The sequence below is a fragment of the Petaurus breviceps genome, unplaced genomic scaffold (assembly GCF_028583685.1).
Source record: "Petaurus breviceps papuanus isolate PSGF00001 unplaced genomic scaffold, PetGlider_PUasm1.0 156, whole genome shotgun sequence".
Taxonomy (NCBI): domain Eukaryota; kingdom Metazoa; phylum Chordata; class Mammalia; order Diprotodontia; family Petauridae; genus Petaurus; species Petaurus breviceps.
This window is the reverse complement of record NW_027185720.1, coordinates 8,509,586-8,527,813: the sequence shown is the minus strand read 5'-3', so window position 1 is coordinate 8,527,813 and position 18,228 is coordinate 8,509,586. Positions and strand designations below refer to the sequence as shown.

The window sequence follows — 18,228 nt, the reverse complement described above, 5'->3', positions numbered from 1 at the left end:
CAGCTCTGACCTTCCCTGTTCTAAGGCCCCTCCCAGCTCTGACCTTCTCTGTTCTAAGGCCCCTCCCAGCTCAGATACTCCATATTTTAAGCTTTCTTCCCACCTCCAGCATTCTCAGTTCTAAGGTCACTTCCAGTTCCAATATTTTATGTTCCAATATTCTTTGTGCTAAGGGCTCTCCCAGCTGATGCTCCCTGTTCTAAGGACCACCCCTTTACTACTCCAGCTCTGACATTCTAGGATTCTAGGAACAGCTGAATAAATCCAAGCTAAACAACTCCTACTTTGATGCTCACTCTGCCAAGACAACTCACTTCTGATGACTGAAGGCATTACCAGACTAAGCGAGCAGAACCCCTCTGCCCCCAAAGAATCCAACTCTCAGTGTTTCCTGGGAGATTTCCCCACCGACACTCCTGTCAGATGCTGCTGCCATTCTGTCTAGATGAGCATATAAAGAGCTGTCTGAGTCCGTGCCTGGGTCACGTCCGAGCCCGGGCCGCATCCGTGACTGGGCCTGCCGTGTGTCCAGCTTCAGGCTTCACTGATCTGCTCGCCTCCTGGCCGGAGCCTGCAGTGCTCATGGAAGCCTTGGCTTTTTTAAGATGGAAAGCAAACATTCCTGTTTCAACCCGTACTGGTCATTAGCACAGGAAACAAGAGGGAGTCAGCTCATGTGGGCAGTTGGCCTCAGTAACTGTTTGTAGCACTCATAACTCGTAACTATTTATAACAGCAACAACTTAGTTACACTAGCACATGCTCACATGCCTCAAATGTTACGGTTTATCAAGTCCCTCCCTCTGTGAGCAGCCATTGGAGGGAATGTTGTGGCAGCATTACGGTATTTCTCAGATGAAGAGACAGAGGGTCCTAGAGGTGATGTGCTTTGTCCACTGTTATGGACAAAGACTCAACCTAAGGTATTTTGCATCTTTTGAGTCTGCTGGTTTCTCCCTGACTACCCTCATTCCCCAAGGAGACCACAGGGGCTCAGAAATGTCACCTTAGATACCTGCTATGAGATCAAGTCTGACCAAGGACCACTTGGCAAAGCTCACTTGGTGGCTCCTTGTCTTCTGACTTTGCCACAGTGAGGGGACACTGGCCTACCAAGCAGCTCCTCCCTCGGTTTCCATTTCTGTATCACCAGTTGCTTATCGGGCACCCCATATTGGATGATTATAGATACCTTCACCCAATACGTCTCCAGTTGAACTCATTATCTTCCCCCCAAATCCTCCCCTCTTCCAAATTTCCTCATTCCTGTAGAAGGCACCACCATCCTTCTAGTCTCACAGGTTCATAGCCCCAGATCATCCTCAATGCCTTCCTTTTTGCCACCCCACATATTTAAACCCTCCCTCCAGCTGATCCTTCTCTCCACTCCCCCAGCTCCCATTGAGTTCAGGCTCTTATCTCACACAGGCAGCCTCCTAATGAGTTCCCCTGCCTCAAGTCTGTCCCTACTCCTTTCCATCCCTTGCACCGTTGCCAAAGCAATTTTCCTTCTGTGTCGATTTGAACGCATGAATCGATCAACTCTAGTGGCTTCCTGTTGCGTGTGGGATAAAATAGAAATTTCTGTTTAGCTTTAAAAGCCCTTCAGAACCTGGTCACAGCCTGTCTTTCCATCCCCACTAGACATCTCCCCCCGCTACACTCTGCCATCCCATCAGACTGGCCTTTACTCAGGATACTCCATCTCCACTTTCCAAGCTTTTGCCCTGCCTGTTCCCCAAATCTGGAATGTACCCCCTTATCACTTCTCCCTCAAAGCATCCTTCTCCTTGGGATGAAGCCCAGGCATCATCTTCTGATAGAGGCAGCTAGTTGGGACAGTGGGTAGAGCACTGGACTTGGAGTGAGGAAGACCTGAGTTCAAATCTAGCTTCAGACACTTACCAACTGTGTGACCTTGGGCAAGTCACTTACCCTCTGTCTGCCTCAGTTTCTTCATGTACAAAATGGGCCTCTGTCACAAGGTTGTTATATTGGATCAAATGGGACATTTGTAAAACGTTAGCACATAGAAAGTGCAATATAAATAAGTCCTAGCTCATTATTATTCTGCATGAAGCCTTTGATGCTTTCCCCAACTGCCACACCTGCCTTGTATTTAACAGTTTAGAATATATTTTTATTCATTTTATATTCATGCTGTATTGACTTAGATATGTATTTGTTATCTCTCATGGAAGCCCATCGAGAGCAGGGATTGCTTCAGTCTTTGCACTTGTTGACTCCTAAGTTTTGATTGGATCGTCAAGGAAGGGGACCTTAACTGACCATCAGTGAGAGTGACCTTCACTCCCAGGGCCATCCATTTGGTCAGTGTGGATGCCAGAGTGGCCTGATCAGGTGAGGAGAGCAGCCTTCCCTGATCATGGCAGGAGCCTAGTGAGGGGTGAAGGAGTTAATGCAGGAGCCATGAACCTGGAGCCAAAGGACCCGGGTTCAACTTCTGCCAGAGCTACTTGCTACCTGCATCACCATCAGCAAGTCACTTTCTCTTTTTGGGCCTCATTTTCCTCATCTGGTGAATGAGGGGGTTGAGCCTTGGTTTCCTTAGCTGTAAAATAAGGGAGGTAGCCTACATGGCCTCTCTGGGACCCCCTTCCGCCTTTAGACTTGTGATTCTTTGTTTTATCACCTCTTTGGGCTTCAGTTTCCTCCAATGTAAAAGAAGGGAGGTGGCCTAGGTGGCCTCTACAGGCCTTCTCATCCCTCCAATTCTGTAGCCACAAGCTCAGCATCTTTTCCACCACCCCAAATGCCCACTCTCCCGGAACACAGCAGAGAGCTGTCGCAAAACCAGTCTGTTTCTTGCACAGTTGACTTTGGATTGGAGAGGAGAAGGAATTTTAATTGACCTGCCATTCCCAGGGCTTCCAGCAAGGGGGGCTGAATGAAACCAAGTGAATGGTTATGAAGCGAAGGACCCTCATTCAGGGAGCTGTTTTTCTTGGCAGCCTCTAACCCAACTGAGGCTGGGATTCAAACGCCTGCTCAGCCTGGGCCCCAGGTATCAGCTCAGTTGGGCTTCCTGTGCCCCCCCTCCACTTCACATGGTGCTAAAACATCCTGGGGACAAAAAGCACACTTTCATTTACTAAAATTCTCCCATCAGAGTGGAAGTGAAATAAATAGGACACCTGGGACCCTCCTCCAGGGCTGGTTTCAGCTCTACTCAGGCTATTTCGAGCCACAAATCACAGATCACTCCTTTTTAGGGGGGAGGGGTGGGTCAGGAAAATCCCCAGGGCCCCACTAACTCGTCCTTTCCCTTTATAACTTCAGGCTAATGTGGCAGGGAACCCTAGGCCCAGTCAAAAGCCATTATACTCCCAATGATTAATCTGGGCCAGCCCTTCCAATACTTATGACGGTGAAGTTCCCAATTAGCCCCATGCTCAATGGTGTAGTTGAAGGCATTTATAGACACTTGGAGAGTTTCAGAGTTTGTGTGTGTGTGTGTGTGTGTGTGTGTGTGTGTACGTGCATGCATAGGAAGGATTTGAAGAGTGTCAGGTTAAAGTCACAAAGCCCCCCCAAGGGCTTCTGGGACCTCCCCTGGGCAAGAAGGCTCTTTCCCCTGGGCCATATGGCTTTTAGAGGAGAGGAGTTTGAGTCAACATCATGACAACAACAAACAGCTTGACACACTAGTTGTGTGACCTTGGGCAAGTCATTTAACCCCAAATGCCTTGCCTTTCCCCTTGGCCCCCCCCCCAAAAAAAAACCCAACAACAGCAAACAGCCTTTACAGAACCCAAGGTTTTCTGAGCAGTTAATCTAGGTTATTTCATCGAATCCTCCCCTCAATCTCTTCCCCTCTTCATCTCTGCCTTCTGGCTTCCTTCACCACTTAGTAGTTCAAACCTGACCATTGACCTGAGGCCTCGGTGACCCCTCCCTCTGAAATTCCCTCCCCTTGGCACTGCAAACAACTTTTAGGCACGTAACTATTTGCATGTTGTCTCCTGAGTAGGAAAATGAGCTCTGTAAGGACAGACACCGTATTCTTTTGGCCTTTCTTTGTGTAGTCCATCCTTAGAGCTTAGCACATGTGCTTGAAATGTAGTAAGACTCTAACAAATGCTTACTGACTGAATGACTGTCTAGAGAATCAGTTTTCTCATCTGTAACCATATCAGGAAGGTAACTTATCTAGTACTGTCCATAAAATGTAAGCTACTTGAGGGAAGGAACTGTGTTTTTGCCCTTTCTTTGAATCCCCAGCACATAGTACAGTGCCTGGAACACAGTAGGTGCTTAATAAATGCTTAGTGACTATCAACAATTCTGTAAAGTAGGTGCTATTATGACCCCCCCCCCATTTTACCCATGAGGAAACTAAGGCAGAGAGAGATTAAATGACTTACCCAGGGTCACCCAGCTAGTAAGTAGATGATGTTATAGAGGGCTAGACCTGAAGCCATGAAGACCTCATTTTAAGTCCTTCATCTGACATTTAACTGATGTTGTGTCAATGGGCAAACCATTCAATCTCTCCTAGACCCTTAATTTCTTTATTTGTAAAATAGGAAGTGGTAAAATGTTAGGGAATTGTGTGCTAGGAAGAGAAGGTGGGCTGGTCATGGGGTGAGGGATGGCAGCTGGACAGCTTGGCATCCAAAGTCCTTCACAACCTAGGTGTCTACCGTAGTCTTCTCACACCTTCCCCACCAACATATACTTTCTATTCCATGAACAACAAACACAGCATCTCCCATTTCCAGACATTCTCTGGGGTTGCCCCCTCTGCCCAGAATGCCCTTCCTCCTCACTTCCACTTCCTGTGTGCTCTGATACCAAGGTCAGCACTCTCTGCTGCACCGTGCTGTTTCACTGAAGGAATGGATTCTTTTGTTGGTCTAGCATTTCTGTCGTGTCTGACTCTTCCTGACCCTATTTGGGGTTTTCTTGGCAGAGATACTATTGCCATTTCCTTCTCCAGCTCATTTTACAGATGAGGCAACTGAAGCAAACAGGATTCAGTGACTTGCCCAGGGTCACACAGCTAGTAAATGGCTGAGGTCAGATTTAAACTCAGAAAGAATGGTTTACTTTGTTAGGAAGCAGACTTATTTTCCTTCACTGCATTTTGCTTAGTTGATGTTAAAATCAATATGTATTCCCTAGGTTTCTACCAATGGAGGTCCAAGGAAGGTCCAGATGCAGCTGGTAGAACCCCCAGCCCTCAGATGGATACTGCATTTGTACTGTGCATGCTGGGAAGTGCCTGGTGCCAGGGATGGTGGGGTTACCTGGAAGATGGGATATTTCACATAATTGATCTCAATGCATGTGCTGTCATTTGTTGGCTTGGTGGACAAGAGTGCCTTGAACCTAGATAAGAAAGAAAACAGAAAAAATGCATGAAAGCACAGCTAGTTCAGAAACATGGCTTCTTCTGATCATTGACAAATAGAACAGTGCTGGTTCCTTCTCATGCTAACGTCTGGAAATACAGAGATAATACACCGGAATGGATGGATAGAGGACATGGCTTGCCATCAGGAAGAGATCTTACTTTGGATCCCCACTCTCTGCGTGAGTCTGGCTAAGAAGTCAAAGACCTCTCTGGGTCTCCAGGATTAATCTACGGAGTCATAGATTGGTAGTGATTGGTGTGGAAGGAGAAGTGTTCTCCCACCAGGAGTTCCTGCCCCAATGAGATCATTGATCTGTCAAATACATGCATGAGTCATTCTCTTTCTACTATGTATCATTTGTGCCCCTAATACAGGGTATCCCCAAAAGTCTCAGGGCAGTTTTAAGTGTAGACTTTTTGTGACATTGTATGTTTGACAGTGCACACTAATGGCATGAAAGGCAGACTGGTCTTGAGTCAGTCAACTTAGCTTCTCCCACTCAGACTTGGGAAAGAATCCTTGTATTGACCAGAGAACTTGCCATATGAGAATAAATTGGAGTAGAAATCTTAAGGAAGGATGTCAAGCTTGTCTTCTAGTACTTTAAGGGCTATAATATGGGGAAACAAATTCAAAGAATCTTTGAGTTGGAAGAGATTTCAAAGGTCATTAGTCCAACCCTTAGCTGAATAAAATTCTGTTCTCTAATATCCATGAATGAGTGGATAGCCAGCCTTTGCTTGAAGACTTTCAATGAATTATCTTAAATACTCTAACGAGTCTGATGATAGTAGATAAATCAGAGACAGCTGGGTGGTTCAGTAGATTAGAGTGCTGGGCCTGGAGCTAGGAAGACTTATCTTGCTAAAGTCAAATCCGGCCTCAGACACTTATGAGCTGTGTGAGTCACTGGGCAAGTCACTGTACCCCGTCTGCCTCAGTTCTTCGTTTGGAAAATGAGCTGGAGAAGGAAAGGGCAAACCAATCCAGTATCTCTGCCAGGAAACCCTCAAATGGGGTCAGATAGGACTGAAAAATGACTGAAAATTAAATAAATCATCTAATTTATCTGTACCTCAGTTTCCTCACCTATAAGATAATGGCATTGGGCTAGATGGTCTCTAAGGCCTCTTCTGATTCTGATCTATGATAAATCACCTTACCTTCCTGTGCCTCAGTTTCTCCATATGTAAAACAAAGGGGGTAGCTGAGATAGCTTCTGACTCTCTCGGCATCCCTTGCTCCTATCTTCATCGGCTCTTTCAGAACTTGACTTAAAATTTACCTTCCCTGGTTCCCAAGATCCATTGTGGATCATGGGATTTGGGGCCAGAGTAGACCTTTGAATCCAAATCCCTAATTTTACAGATAAGGAAACTGAGGGTTAGAGGGGTCATGTAACCTGCCTAAAGTCCCAAAGTGTGTTCCTTTGGCTTCAGATCCCATGCTCATCTCTGCGGCTTGCTGCTTCTATTATTCTGCTCGTCCCAGACATCTGAGCTGGGAGTAGTGTGGGGAAGTGGCTGATGGGCAAATTTTGACTTAATGTAATGGAAGAGTTCCTAATGAATAAAATTTTCCCAAAGTGGAAAGAACTGCTTTAGGTGGTGATGGCTTCCACTATCTTTGGAAGTCTACAAGCGAAGACTAAATGATCGCCTGTCAAGAATAAACATTACAAGAAAATACTGACTCTCACGTCAGAAGAGGTGGTTTCAACTCCCATCTCTGACATTTACTGCCTAAGTAGGGCAAGTCTCTTAGCCATTCTGTGCCTCAGTTTCCTCAACTGTAAAATTAGGGGGGTTGGCCCCAGTGGCCTCTGAGAGCCCTTCCTACTCTGACATTCTGTGGCATCTCAGTGTTCTGTCGGGGCCTCCCCATGGTGCCATACGGTTGTCACATCTTTTCTCTTCTCCCACAGTGCTTTGGTCTGTTTAGGACCTAGTCAGGTTCTGAATTTTCAAATACACATCCTATTGGATCTTCAGAAGAAGTAAGAAGAGGAGGGCCAGACCCTCAGACAGAGATTCTACCCATTGGACGTCTGCTCTGATTTATGGAGAACTGGACTTAGAGAAATCACATTCAAATCTTGGAGGTTGGGAATGGCGAAGGCCCATCTGGTGCCAGAAATGTAGAGCTAGAAGGGACCCTGGAGGTTCAATCTCAGTTCTTCTACCGAACACCCGTGTGACTTGGAACAAGTCATTTGAACTCTATGGGCCTTATCTGTAAACTACTGGAAAAACTAGATGAGTAAACTGAGGTCCAGAGAGATTTTGTGACAAAGATATCACACAGTAGAAGAAAAGGTAGGATTTGAACCCAGATTTTGTGACTACAAATCAATTCCCTTCTCTCTCTGTCTCTTTCCCTACCTTCCACTTTCTTTCTCTCCCTTCCCCCAACATTCCCTTGGTCCCTATTCCTGGAGCTATGTGAAGATTTTAATGCCCAGTAAAATATCCTTAATATTTGGACTAATTTCATGATGTGAGTTGAATTAGTGAGAAATTCCATCTGTCTGTCTCTATCTATCATTTACCTGATATTTCTCCCACCCTCCCTTCCTCCCTCCTTCCTTCCCTCTCTCCCTTCCTTCCTTCCTTCCTTCCTTCCTTCCTTCCTTCCTTCCTTCCTTCCTTCCTTCCTTCCTTCCTTTCCTCCTTTCCTCCTACCTTCTTTCCTTCCATTTCCTGTTCTGTCCTTCCTTTCCTGAAATACTTTTAAAATGTTTTTTCCCTGCTACATTGCTGACACTTCCTAATAACTGGGAATGATCCCAGTGATGATACTCCATTCCCTCCCCCACACATCATAAAGCCTTTTCTTTTTCTTAAATAAGGCTGTACAGTTAGACAAAATCAATCCTCACACTGGTCACATCCAACAATGCATGCCTCATTCCACTCCCATAGTCTACCACCTCTCTACTCAGAGATGGGAAGCATGCCAGTTTTCTTTCTGCTGACATTTGGGAGACTGATCCTGTGAGCATGGGTCCTCAGTTCTCTCACTTGCTAAGTAAGTCAGTCCATGAAACTCTTCCCACCCCTTTTTACTTTCTGGAACTGGTGAACAGTTGCAGTCCCAGTCTCTGCAGTGACCATGACAGATGTCCAAGGTGAGATCGAGCACTTACCTGGGAGATGCAGTAAACAACAATACTTTGTGTGCATAAAATGGCCTTCCTTCCACCAGAAAGGTAACATCAGACATCTCTTTATTGTTGAGAAAGTGAGGATCTAGAAAGAAGAAAAAGGAATAGGGGAGAGGCTTAGTCCAGAGCAGGGGGAAGATCTACTTCCTATATTAAATATTGCTGATGGGAAAAAATGTGTTTATGGAATTGGTCTTTGAAGCCCCAGATTGCTACCTGGGATGGGAAACAGAATTCAGTCAGAGGTAAACCCAAGCTGTGGACATGGATTCTTTCATATGGAGCTTTGAATGGTTTATTCTCTGCCAGAGGGCAGATGTGCCGTATCTCCTTTGAATCCTCACCTAGAGTCAAAACCCAGTTGATTTTGAGTTTTGAAAGGTAAATATCTCTCCCATCACCCTCTTCTGTAAAAATGTCACTCAGTCTCCGGTTCATTTCTCATAGGATCATGGCTCTACCAGAGCTAGCTAATAGCTAGCTAGAATTTATACAGCATATTAAGGTGTGCAAAGCATTTTACAACTTGATCCTCATAAACCACCAAGGTAGGGACTATTATTATCCTCATTACACGCATGAGGAAACTGAGGCAGACTGAACACCTTGCCTAGGTTCACCCAGAGAACATGTGCTTAAGACTGGATTTGAACTCAGGTCTTCCTGACTTTAGGTCCAGCACTCCTGGGTAGATGAGAGCTAGAAGGGGGCACCAGACACTATCATCCAAGCCCTGCATTTCTAGCTGAGAAAAGGAAGGTGGATTGGATCGCCATCCAGCCTCTTTCATTTTCGGATAAAGAACTCTCAGGTTACCTTTTCCTTGGAGACATGAAAATGAGCATACGGGATAGGCCAAGTTAGCCAAGATATTCCCTATGATGTCCTTTCCAAGTGCATGTGCTTAAAGAAGTAGGCGTGCAAAATCCCCCTCCTTCCCCTTCCCTTCATCTGATCTCCTTCCTCTGTTTCCAAGTTGCAAGGCAGCCCCTGGGTAGTAACTTACCTAAACGAGATGTCTGCTTACGCTTGATCTCCACCAGCTTGGGGATGGGATAAGGTCCGTAACAGTGAGTGAAGATGACACATAGCTGTTGACTGATTACTTCATTCTAAGGAAGAGAAATAAGAACTCTGAAACCCAGAGGATTCCAAGAGCCCGGCCTAAGCTGTCTATCACAATTTGAGTGTTTCCACACTCAGTGTTAAGCAAAACGAAGTCCTGGGTGAGGGCAGGGGGAGCCTCTCTTCCCCCAGAAATGTGGCCAAATCTTCTGTAGGGCACTGAACTTCTCATCCCAGTGGGACATGGACTGACTTTCTTGAGCTGCCCATGTTCTATTTCAGTAGACCTAGTTGCCAAGAGGCCTCTGAGAAAAGGGTGTGATTACCTGATACCATAGTAAGGTACACACTCTCATTCTGTTTACTTAACATCTATCAGAAAGTAGGCTTCTGTAGGTCATAGCAGAGAAAATCAAGTTTAGTTTCTAAACATAACTGCCTTTATTGCTTTAGCTCATGGGTTTCAGCAAACAGGGATTCCCCATTCAATAACAGAAGATGATTGTGCTTGGCACACTGACAAGGCTCTCTTTGAATAAGGCACAAATAACCACAAGTTCAGTGCCCTTAATACTGAAAATATGGGAATGAGGTGTTTGCTGCAGCCAGTGATCTTTGGGGAGCTCAGTTGTTGGAAAAGCATTGTTGTGTGACCTGGGTTTAAATCCCAGTTCTGTCACCCACAGCTTGTGTGACCTGGGGTCCTTTAACCTCTTGGGCTTAAGTATAAAATCTATAAAGTGAGAGGATTGGGGAAGATGGCTTCTGATGTCTCTCCTACTTCTAAGTCTATGGTCCTTTACAGCCTATGATCCTCAGAAAGGGGACAGATTATTGAAACTGATATCCTAAAGTATAGGCATCTTTCAATAACTCAGGGACCGATTAGCTAGAGTCTGGCTTATTCAGACCCTTCCCTTCTGTCTCTTGCTTTTGTTCCTTCCCCTCATCTCCCCCCCGCCTTTCGCTGCCAATCTCTCTCTCCCCACTAGTCTACTGATCCCTTTTTGTACATATTTGAACATATTCACCGATAGAACGTAGGTAAGCTGGGATTGTTGCATTTCTGTCCTTGTACCTCCAGCACCTGGGACAGTGCTTGGCATTTACTAAACACTTAGTCAAGCTGATTGTCATTCCTGTTTGTTGATCTCTTCAAGGGATAGAGAGAGAAAGCCTCCTATGTAAGGCCTTTCCTGAACACCTCTTCCCCCTCCCAGGTTCTAGCATCTCCCCTGTAGAATTGCCATGTATATTTTTGGGACCAGGTCTGTCATTTCTTAGGCAAAGTGAACTCTTTGTGAGTAAACTCCCTCTTGGTACCTGCTTCATGCTTTATGGTCTTAAAGAATTGTCTTGAGCACCAAAAGGCTGAATGATTTGCCTAGGGCCAAAGAGCCCGTATATGCCAGGGGTAGGACTTGAACCCAGAGTCTCCTGAGGTGAAGGCCAGCTCTCTGTCCACTACACCACACTGCTTCTGTGTATATTCTGCATATATTTGGGCACAAGTTATTTGTATAGATAGATTGTAATCTCCTTGAGGGCAGGGACTGTTTCATTTTTATTTTTGTGTCCCTGGTGACTGACACATAGCAGGTGCCTTAAGAGATGCTTGCTGATTGACTGAATGAAGTCTGGGAGCTGGAAGAGATTGTGGTAACCATGTCACACCAATCCCTCATTCTAAAGATGTTGAAACTAAGTCTCCGGAAGGATGGAAGGACTTGCTGAGGAGGGTGGGGTGGAACCAGAACTAGAAGCCAGGCCTCCCAGTTCTCGGCATGGGTTCTCTCCCCTGTACTGCTCCAGTCTCCCATTAGTCTTGCTCTGAATTTCTTCTGGTCCCCTCTCAAGGTTCCTGTTTTTGTCAGGATGCCCATTCAGATTCTGTCATTGATCATTTCAGTTAGCCACTCCCCCCTGAATAAAACAGAAGCTGTTTGAGGACAGGGACAGTTTTGTATTTTTTCTCCTTTGTTTTCTTAGGCCTTAGCATAAAAAGGCAGCTTAAGAAATGTTTATTGAATTAAAATTAGTGGCCTCCCTAAGTAATTCTGCCTAAGCCTAAAGTGAATTGCCTTTGTAGGTAAGAGGCATGTTTGTAATTAGCACCAGTTCATAGTTGTGGGAGGGAGGGAAAGGTTTTGGGCCATGGTGGCTGTAGATTGTCCTCCCAAATGGATTTTGTCAGCTCTGGACCAAGGCCTTCTTGTAGCCACCTGGAATCCATCAAAGGGGAGCCACAAACTAGCACTTTTGTTTCTGTCTGGGCAAGAAGCCAACAGTCTCCTTAGAGAGGTGGGTTCAGGCACAGATGTGTCAGAACAGCCAAAATGGTGGCTTCAGAAGCCAAGTTCGTCCCTAAAGAGCTGAGAAAAAGGTAGGACTGTGACAGCCATGCAGCCTCTGCCATTGGTTCTGCTTGAGTCTCCAGAGGGCTCACCCAGCTGACTCAGCTGGAAGGGCCAAAGATCTGTGGAATCATGTTCTAACAAGCTGGGCTGTTGGGGACATAGCACTCTTAGTAATGGTTAGGGGCACATGGCCATGCTTGTCCCAGACATTCCACGTGCACATGGAAAATTAGGATGCACATGTATAGAGAAGGACTCTGGTCCATGGGCCTCTTAACTGTTTAGATACAGAGAAGGACTTGAGAGGAAGGAAGGGTCATCTGGGATTACCAGAATACTGTTCTCCAGGTGAGACAATGTACTACTATTTCTGTTCTTTAAGTCAATTCAATTCAACGTTTATTAAGGTATAGTGGGGAGAGAGCTGACCTTGGAGTCAGAGAGATCTGGATTCAAGTCTTGCTTCAGATACATGGTAGGGACATGATCATGGGCAAATCATTCAATTACTCTTTGTTGCAGTCAACTTTCTAGGTCTAGATGTTAGAGCTGATTTTTAGAGGGAGATTCTTTACTGATCAATGCTGATGAAATCCCAGGAATAGAGGAAGAGTGAAAGATGATGGTGAAGAAGACAGTGGAGATAATGAAGACGAAAACAGAGAGGAAGGAAGAGGAAGATGGATGAAGGGAGGAAAAGGATCAAGAGGAGAATTAGAAGAATGGAGTAGGAGGTAGAAGGGGAATGAAAATAAATAAAAAAATAAGAATGAAGGAGAAAGGAAGAGGAGGAAGAAGAAGGAGGAGAAGAAGACACGTGCATGACCCATTGTATTAAATGCTGGACATACAAAGACAAAAATAAAATGGAACTGCCCGCAGGTAGCTTACATTCTACTGCATGGATACCACATGTATATAGACAAGGAAGGAAGTGGTGACTAAGCTGTGCTTTGCAGGAAGCCAGGGATCATAAGACACACATATTGGGAGGGAATGCGTCCTAGGCACAAGGATCCATCTGTTCGAGAGAATGGAGGGAAAGGGAATGTCATGTAGAGGGAACAGTGAGCTGGCCAATTTGACTGCATCTAGGGTCATACTACGAAATAAGACTGGAAGGGTAGGTGGGAGGAAAGAAAGGGTTGTGGAGGGTTTTAAATGCCTAGATGTTGATTTTGTTTGTTATCCTAGAGGCAACAGGGAACTGATGGAGATTTTAAATATGGCCTGTGGATTCACCAGGGTTACAATTTTCCCAAGCTCTGAAAACTCCAGGATAGCTTAGAGGGAAGATTTTCAGAAAGCAGAAGTCCATAACAGATATTCTCCTAAAGTCTGAGTCCCAGGATCCTATCCTGCATTTATCTGTAAGGGGATATGGGTCCCCCATTTCATGGTTGGAAAAGCTGAAGCCTATAAAATTTGAAGGAGAAATTGGATCAGTCTCTGACAAAATCATGTTTTTTAGGTTTGGAAATAGAGCCAGGTGCCCATGAATATTTGAGCTCATGTGTATGGCTTCTCCCTCTTTTAATTCATGTTCCTTCCCATCCCATGTGATTCTTGGCCTTTTCTTTCCCTGAATCTTTCTGATCTATTCCACCTCTACCAAGGAGACCTTTTTACTGGTCTGTGATTATTGTATAGACACCCCAGACCATCCACCTTGTGGCCCTCACTTGGCCTTCACACATCCTTAATAGCACCTTTTACATCACTTCTAGAACACAAGTCATCTTGGTTAACACACGCCATCTTACTTACTGTCTGCTGGGTTTTTTCCTTCCATTTTTGTTAATATCAATGAAGTTGATAACCTTATTTCCCATGAGCCACTTTGGAATTCCCATCTATTCTTTCCCTATAAGCTCAATGCTAGTAGGGATCATCTCATTCTTTGGAATGTGCACAGGGATGGGCACACATTAGGTGTTTAATAAATGCTTGTTGTTGATCTCTGAAGTGGAAGGGACCTCACTGGCCATTGAATCCAACAAGTATCTGAATAAGGTATCCCCTTTGTAACAACCCCTGAGGAGTGGTTCGCCAGCCTTTATTTGAAGGCCTCCTCTGTAGGGGAACTCTCTACCTCCCAAGGCACCTCATTCCATTTGGGGCCAGCTTGTCATTGCAAGTGTAAATTCTTTCCCACACCTCAGTCTTTCAAATATTTGGAGATGGGTCTTGTGTCCCTTCTCCAGGTTAAACATTCTCGGTTCTTTCAACTGATCCTCACAGTATATGACCATGAGGCTCTTTGCTCTTCTGGATACCCTTTTCTGGATACTTTATGCGCCCTTAGAAGCTGTTTAAGCAGTGCTGAGCATGAGATAAAGTTGCGGATCTGTAGTTGAGAACCTGGGTTCAAATCCCACCTCTGAGCCTTGTTAGCTGTGTGATCCAGGACAAATCACTTCTCTTTCAGCCTACCTTTTCTCATACATGAAATAGTGTGGGGGTTGGACTCCATGGCCTTTAACCTGCCCATCAGCTCCAAATCTCCAATGCTAGGAGCCCAACACACAGGTAAGTGTTTAAGAAATGCCTTTGACTCAAACCTGTCATCTCTTCCAGTCTGCTCATTTAATAGATAAGGGAACTGAAGGTCAGAGAGGAGAAGCAATTTACCCAAAGTCTCAAAGGGAGAAAGTGGCAGCCAAGAAAGGGCCACATGATGTCAAGTCAGCAAGCACTTATTAAGTATCTATCTCTTTTAGCTTCCAGGCACTGTGCTAAGCATGTGATCATAGGATCATAGATTTGGACTTGGAAGGGACTTTAGAGGCCCCTGAATCCACCCCCCCATCATTTTACATATGAGAAAATTGAGGCCCACGGACTGAAGATCCATGGTGAATCTGTGCCAGGTTACATAGGATTATGGATTCAGAGCTGGTCCAACCCCCTCATTTTATCGATGATCTGTGGCCAGATCACTAGGGTGCAGTGGCCATCTGAGAAGCTGGAACCCTACAGAGCTGGCCACAGGAGCACTTGGGGGAGCTGTGGGGCCACTGTGTTCTCTCTTTGGGAATCTAGGCCTGACAGGAAGCCCAGCCCCTTCCATCCATACCTTGCTTGCCTTCAGGATCTCAAACATGAGAGGCAGGCCTTGGGTAATGAGCTCCTCTGTGTACTCCTCTTCTTGGATAGATTTAAACTCTTTTAATAAACACTGGATCAATGGCCTCCGATGCTGCTGGAAAGAGACCCTCAAAGACTCCAGCCACGTATGCAGAGTCCACGGCACTCCTGCAGGGGTGACAAGGGGGACAGTGGAGAAGGGGAAGGAAGACAAAAGCAACCACAAGGAGATTTGATTTTGAGCTGAAGCTTGGTCCTGGCCCCAAATATCACAGAAGTATAACCAATTAACCAGTGAACATTTACTAAGCTAACTCTTGCCAGACACTGTGCTAAGTGTTGGACATACAAAGAGAAACCAAAAACAGTCCGTCAAGCTTACTTGTTCTGGGAATAAGAAAAAAAATTCAAAACCTGTCCCTGCCTTCAAGGAGCTTACATTCTAATGAGGGAGGCAAAATGGACATAAATAAGAAGGAGAGGAAGTGTGATTTAGTGGGTAGAGTGGAGTCAGAAAGACCTGGGTTTGAATCCTGCCTTAGATAATTACTGCCTACATGTTTCAGTCATATCTGACTCTGTGACTTCATTTGGGGGTTTGGGGGCACATACACTAAAGTGGTTTATACTTTCCTTCTGCAGCTCATTTTACAAATGAGGAAACTGAGGCAAACAAGGTTAAGTGATTTATCCAGGGTCACACAGCTAGTAAGTGTCTGAGACCAGACTTGAACTCATGAAGATGAGTCTTTCTGACTCTGCATCAGCACTCCATGCACTCTGGCACCACCTAGCTGCCCACTGCTTATAACCCTGGGCAAATCACTAACCCCTCTGGGTCTCAGTTTCCTTAACTGTAAAATGAGGTGGCTGAATTCGATGCCTTCTAGGATCCCTTACAATCCTAAATCTGTGAGTCTATGGTGTTAGAGTCATGAAACCAGGGGGGTATTGTGCATGGTCATTCAGTCTACCTTAGAGAGGCAGTGTGTCCAATTGGAAAGTGTATTCGCTTTGGAGTCAGAGTGCCCTGGGTCTGAACTCTGCTTCAGAGACTCACTTACTGCCTGTGTAACCCAGTAAACATTTATTAAGCACCTACTGTACGCCAGGACCTATGCTAAGCACTGGGGATACAAAAAGAGGCGAGAGACAGGCTCTGCCCTCAGGCAGTCGCTCCATCTCTCTTGGCATCAGTCTCCTCTTCTGTAAAATCTGGATGACAATACTCAGGCTGAGGAGCTTATTGACTTAGAGCCAGGTGGGTCCTTGAAGACCTTGGAGTCCAAACCCTTCACCTTATTGAGAAGAAGAGTAAGGCAGAGCAGCTGTGACTAGCCCAGGGCTGTGCGGATGGCTGAGCTGCTGGGCCAGGCTCAGTCCAGACCCGTCTGCCAGCTCCAGTGCTCTCTGAGCCCATAGAAGGTGAGGCAAGAACTCTGCAAACATTGTTTGTCTTTTTGGAGGGTGGAGGGCAGGGCAATGGGGGTTAAGTGACTTGCCCAAGGTCACATGGCTGGTAAGTGTTAAGTGTTTGAGGCCGGATTTGAACTCAGGTCCTCCTGGCTCCAGGGCTGGTGCTCTATTCACTGCACCATCTAGACACCCCAAACTTTGCAAACTTTAAAGGACTATATGAATGTAAACTATTATTAATGACTGGTATCCTACTTAGTACCCTGATATCTGACTTTCATTCATCCCTATGGTAACCGTATCCTTGTGTCCATCCCTATCAGTCAATACCTAGAAGAGGGAACTCCCAGGGAGGAAACTCTCTTTACTAACGAAGATTGTTCCCTTTGCTGAAGCTTAGACTCTTCTAGAGAAGGTTAGGTGACTTGCCCAGGGACTAGCAGCCAGTATGACTTGAACCTGGGTCTTTCTGATTCTAAGGCCATCTTTCTTCATTAATATCCCCTTACTTCCCCATTCATGTAGCTAATAATATATAGCATGGGTGTACAGATTGATGGCATCAATGTATATTATTGTTCACCATTAGACTCAGTAGGGAAGTGCTAGCTGTCTCCAAGTAATTGAAAGGCTCTCTGTAGAAGAGGGGTTAACCTTGTTCTTCTGGGCCCCAGAGGTCAAGGCGAAAAGCCCTGGGTGGAAGCTGGACCACTGCATAAGAGGCAGATTGCCACATAGGAGAAACTTTCCACCAATGGCTGTCCCAAAGGAGAGGGGCTGCTTCTACCGAGTTTCCTCTTGTATGAGATATTCAAGCAGAGAGACAGAGGAATTTTTGTTGACTTTGTTTGGGGTATGTGGCGGGGGAGAATCTTGTCCTAATTCAGACTGGCTGCTCAGGTCTCCCATAGCACTGAGATTCTGGGAACTCCACTTAGCTGTCCCTCTCTGCGTGAATTAGCCCATTGCCCTCCCATGTATAACTTCTTCTGTGCCTAGGAAGAGCCAAGGGCACCAATATGGTAAACTTGCTGTTTGACCTTTGGGGAGTCACTGTTCTTCTCTAGTGCCCTCCCCTGAAAAATGAGGGGCTTGGACAGGCTCTTCCTAAAGTCTCTTCTAGCTCCTGGAAGAGAAATCTCCCAATTTCTTGGTGGTCACATGGAGAATGAGATCAATGACCTCAGTGAGAGCCATGGAGGGTGGGGAGTGGCCCCTGAAACTCATTCCTGACATGGAAATCTACTTGTGCCAAGGTCCAGAGACCTGGTCATGTATGGCGCACAGCTAATGGGCCGTTTAACTAGGACATAGCATGCTTGAAGAGGTTCTGTATGTATTGTGTGTATGTGTGTGTGTGCGTGCATGTCTGTGTGTTTTTGTTTGTTTTACCACGAACGTTCCAATAGGAGTTCGAAGGGTAGACCCCACTTTCCTCACTTCTCCCTTGTCCAGAATATTTCTATAATCCAACATTCCTATGTTGCATCCTCCCCCTCCCCAAGCCCAACAGAACCCTCTCAAGCATCTGATTGTTGCAATTTCCCTCTCCCCACAATCCGCCCATGATTTAAGGGCACCGACGGGAGGGAGCATCTCACACAAAGCTGCCTATTTCGATCTAAGTTGCATAATCATGCAAAATGAGTTCTCCATGCAAGCGCATGTGGCTTCTCATATATTAAACTGCAGCCGAGAGAGAGAGACAGAGAGACAGAGAGAGAGAGAGAGAGAGAGAGAGAGAGAGAGAGAGAGAGAGAGA

General features: G+C 45.7%; 1 protein-coding gene across 1 annotated transcript in view; it reads right to left on the bottom strand.

Moving 5' to 3' along the window:
• The window catches only part of ABTB3 (ankyrin repeat and BTB domain containing 3), a 312,820-nt gene that overhangs the window by 13,042 nt on the left and 281,550 nt on the right, over window positions 1-18,228 (bottom strand). The window contains exons 10-13 of the mRNA XM_069082162.1: window positions 15,040-15,218; window positions 9,548-9,653; window positions 8,524-8,626; window positions 5,271-5,352 (exon numbers count right to left, since the gene is read on the bottom strand). Of these exons, the coding sequence (XP_068938263.1) occupies window positions 5,271-5,352; window positions 8,524-8,626; window positions 9,548-9,653; window positions 15,040-15,218 (470 nt within the window). The remainder of the gene's footprint in view (window positions 1-5,270; window positions 5,353-8,523; window positions 8,627-9,547; window positions 9,654-15,039; window positions 15,219-18,228) is intronic.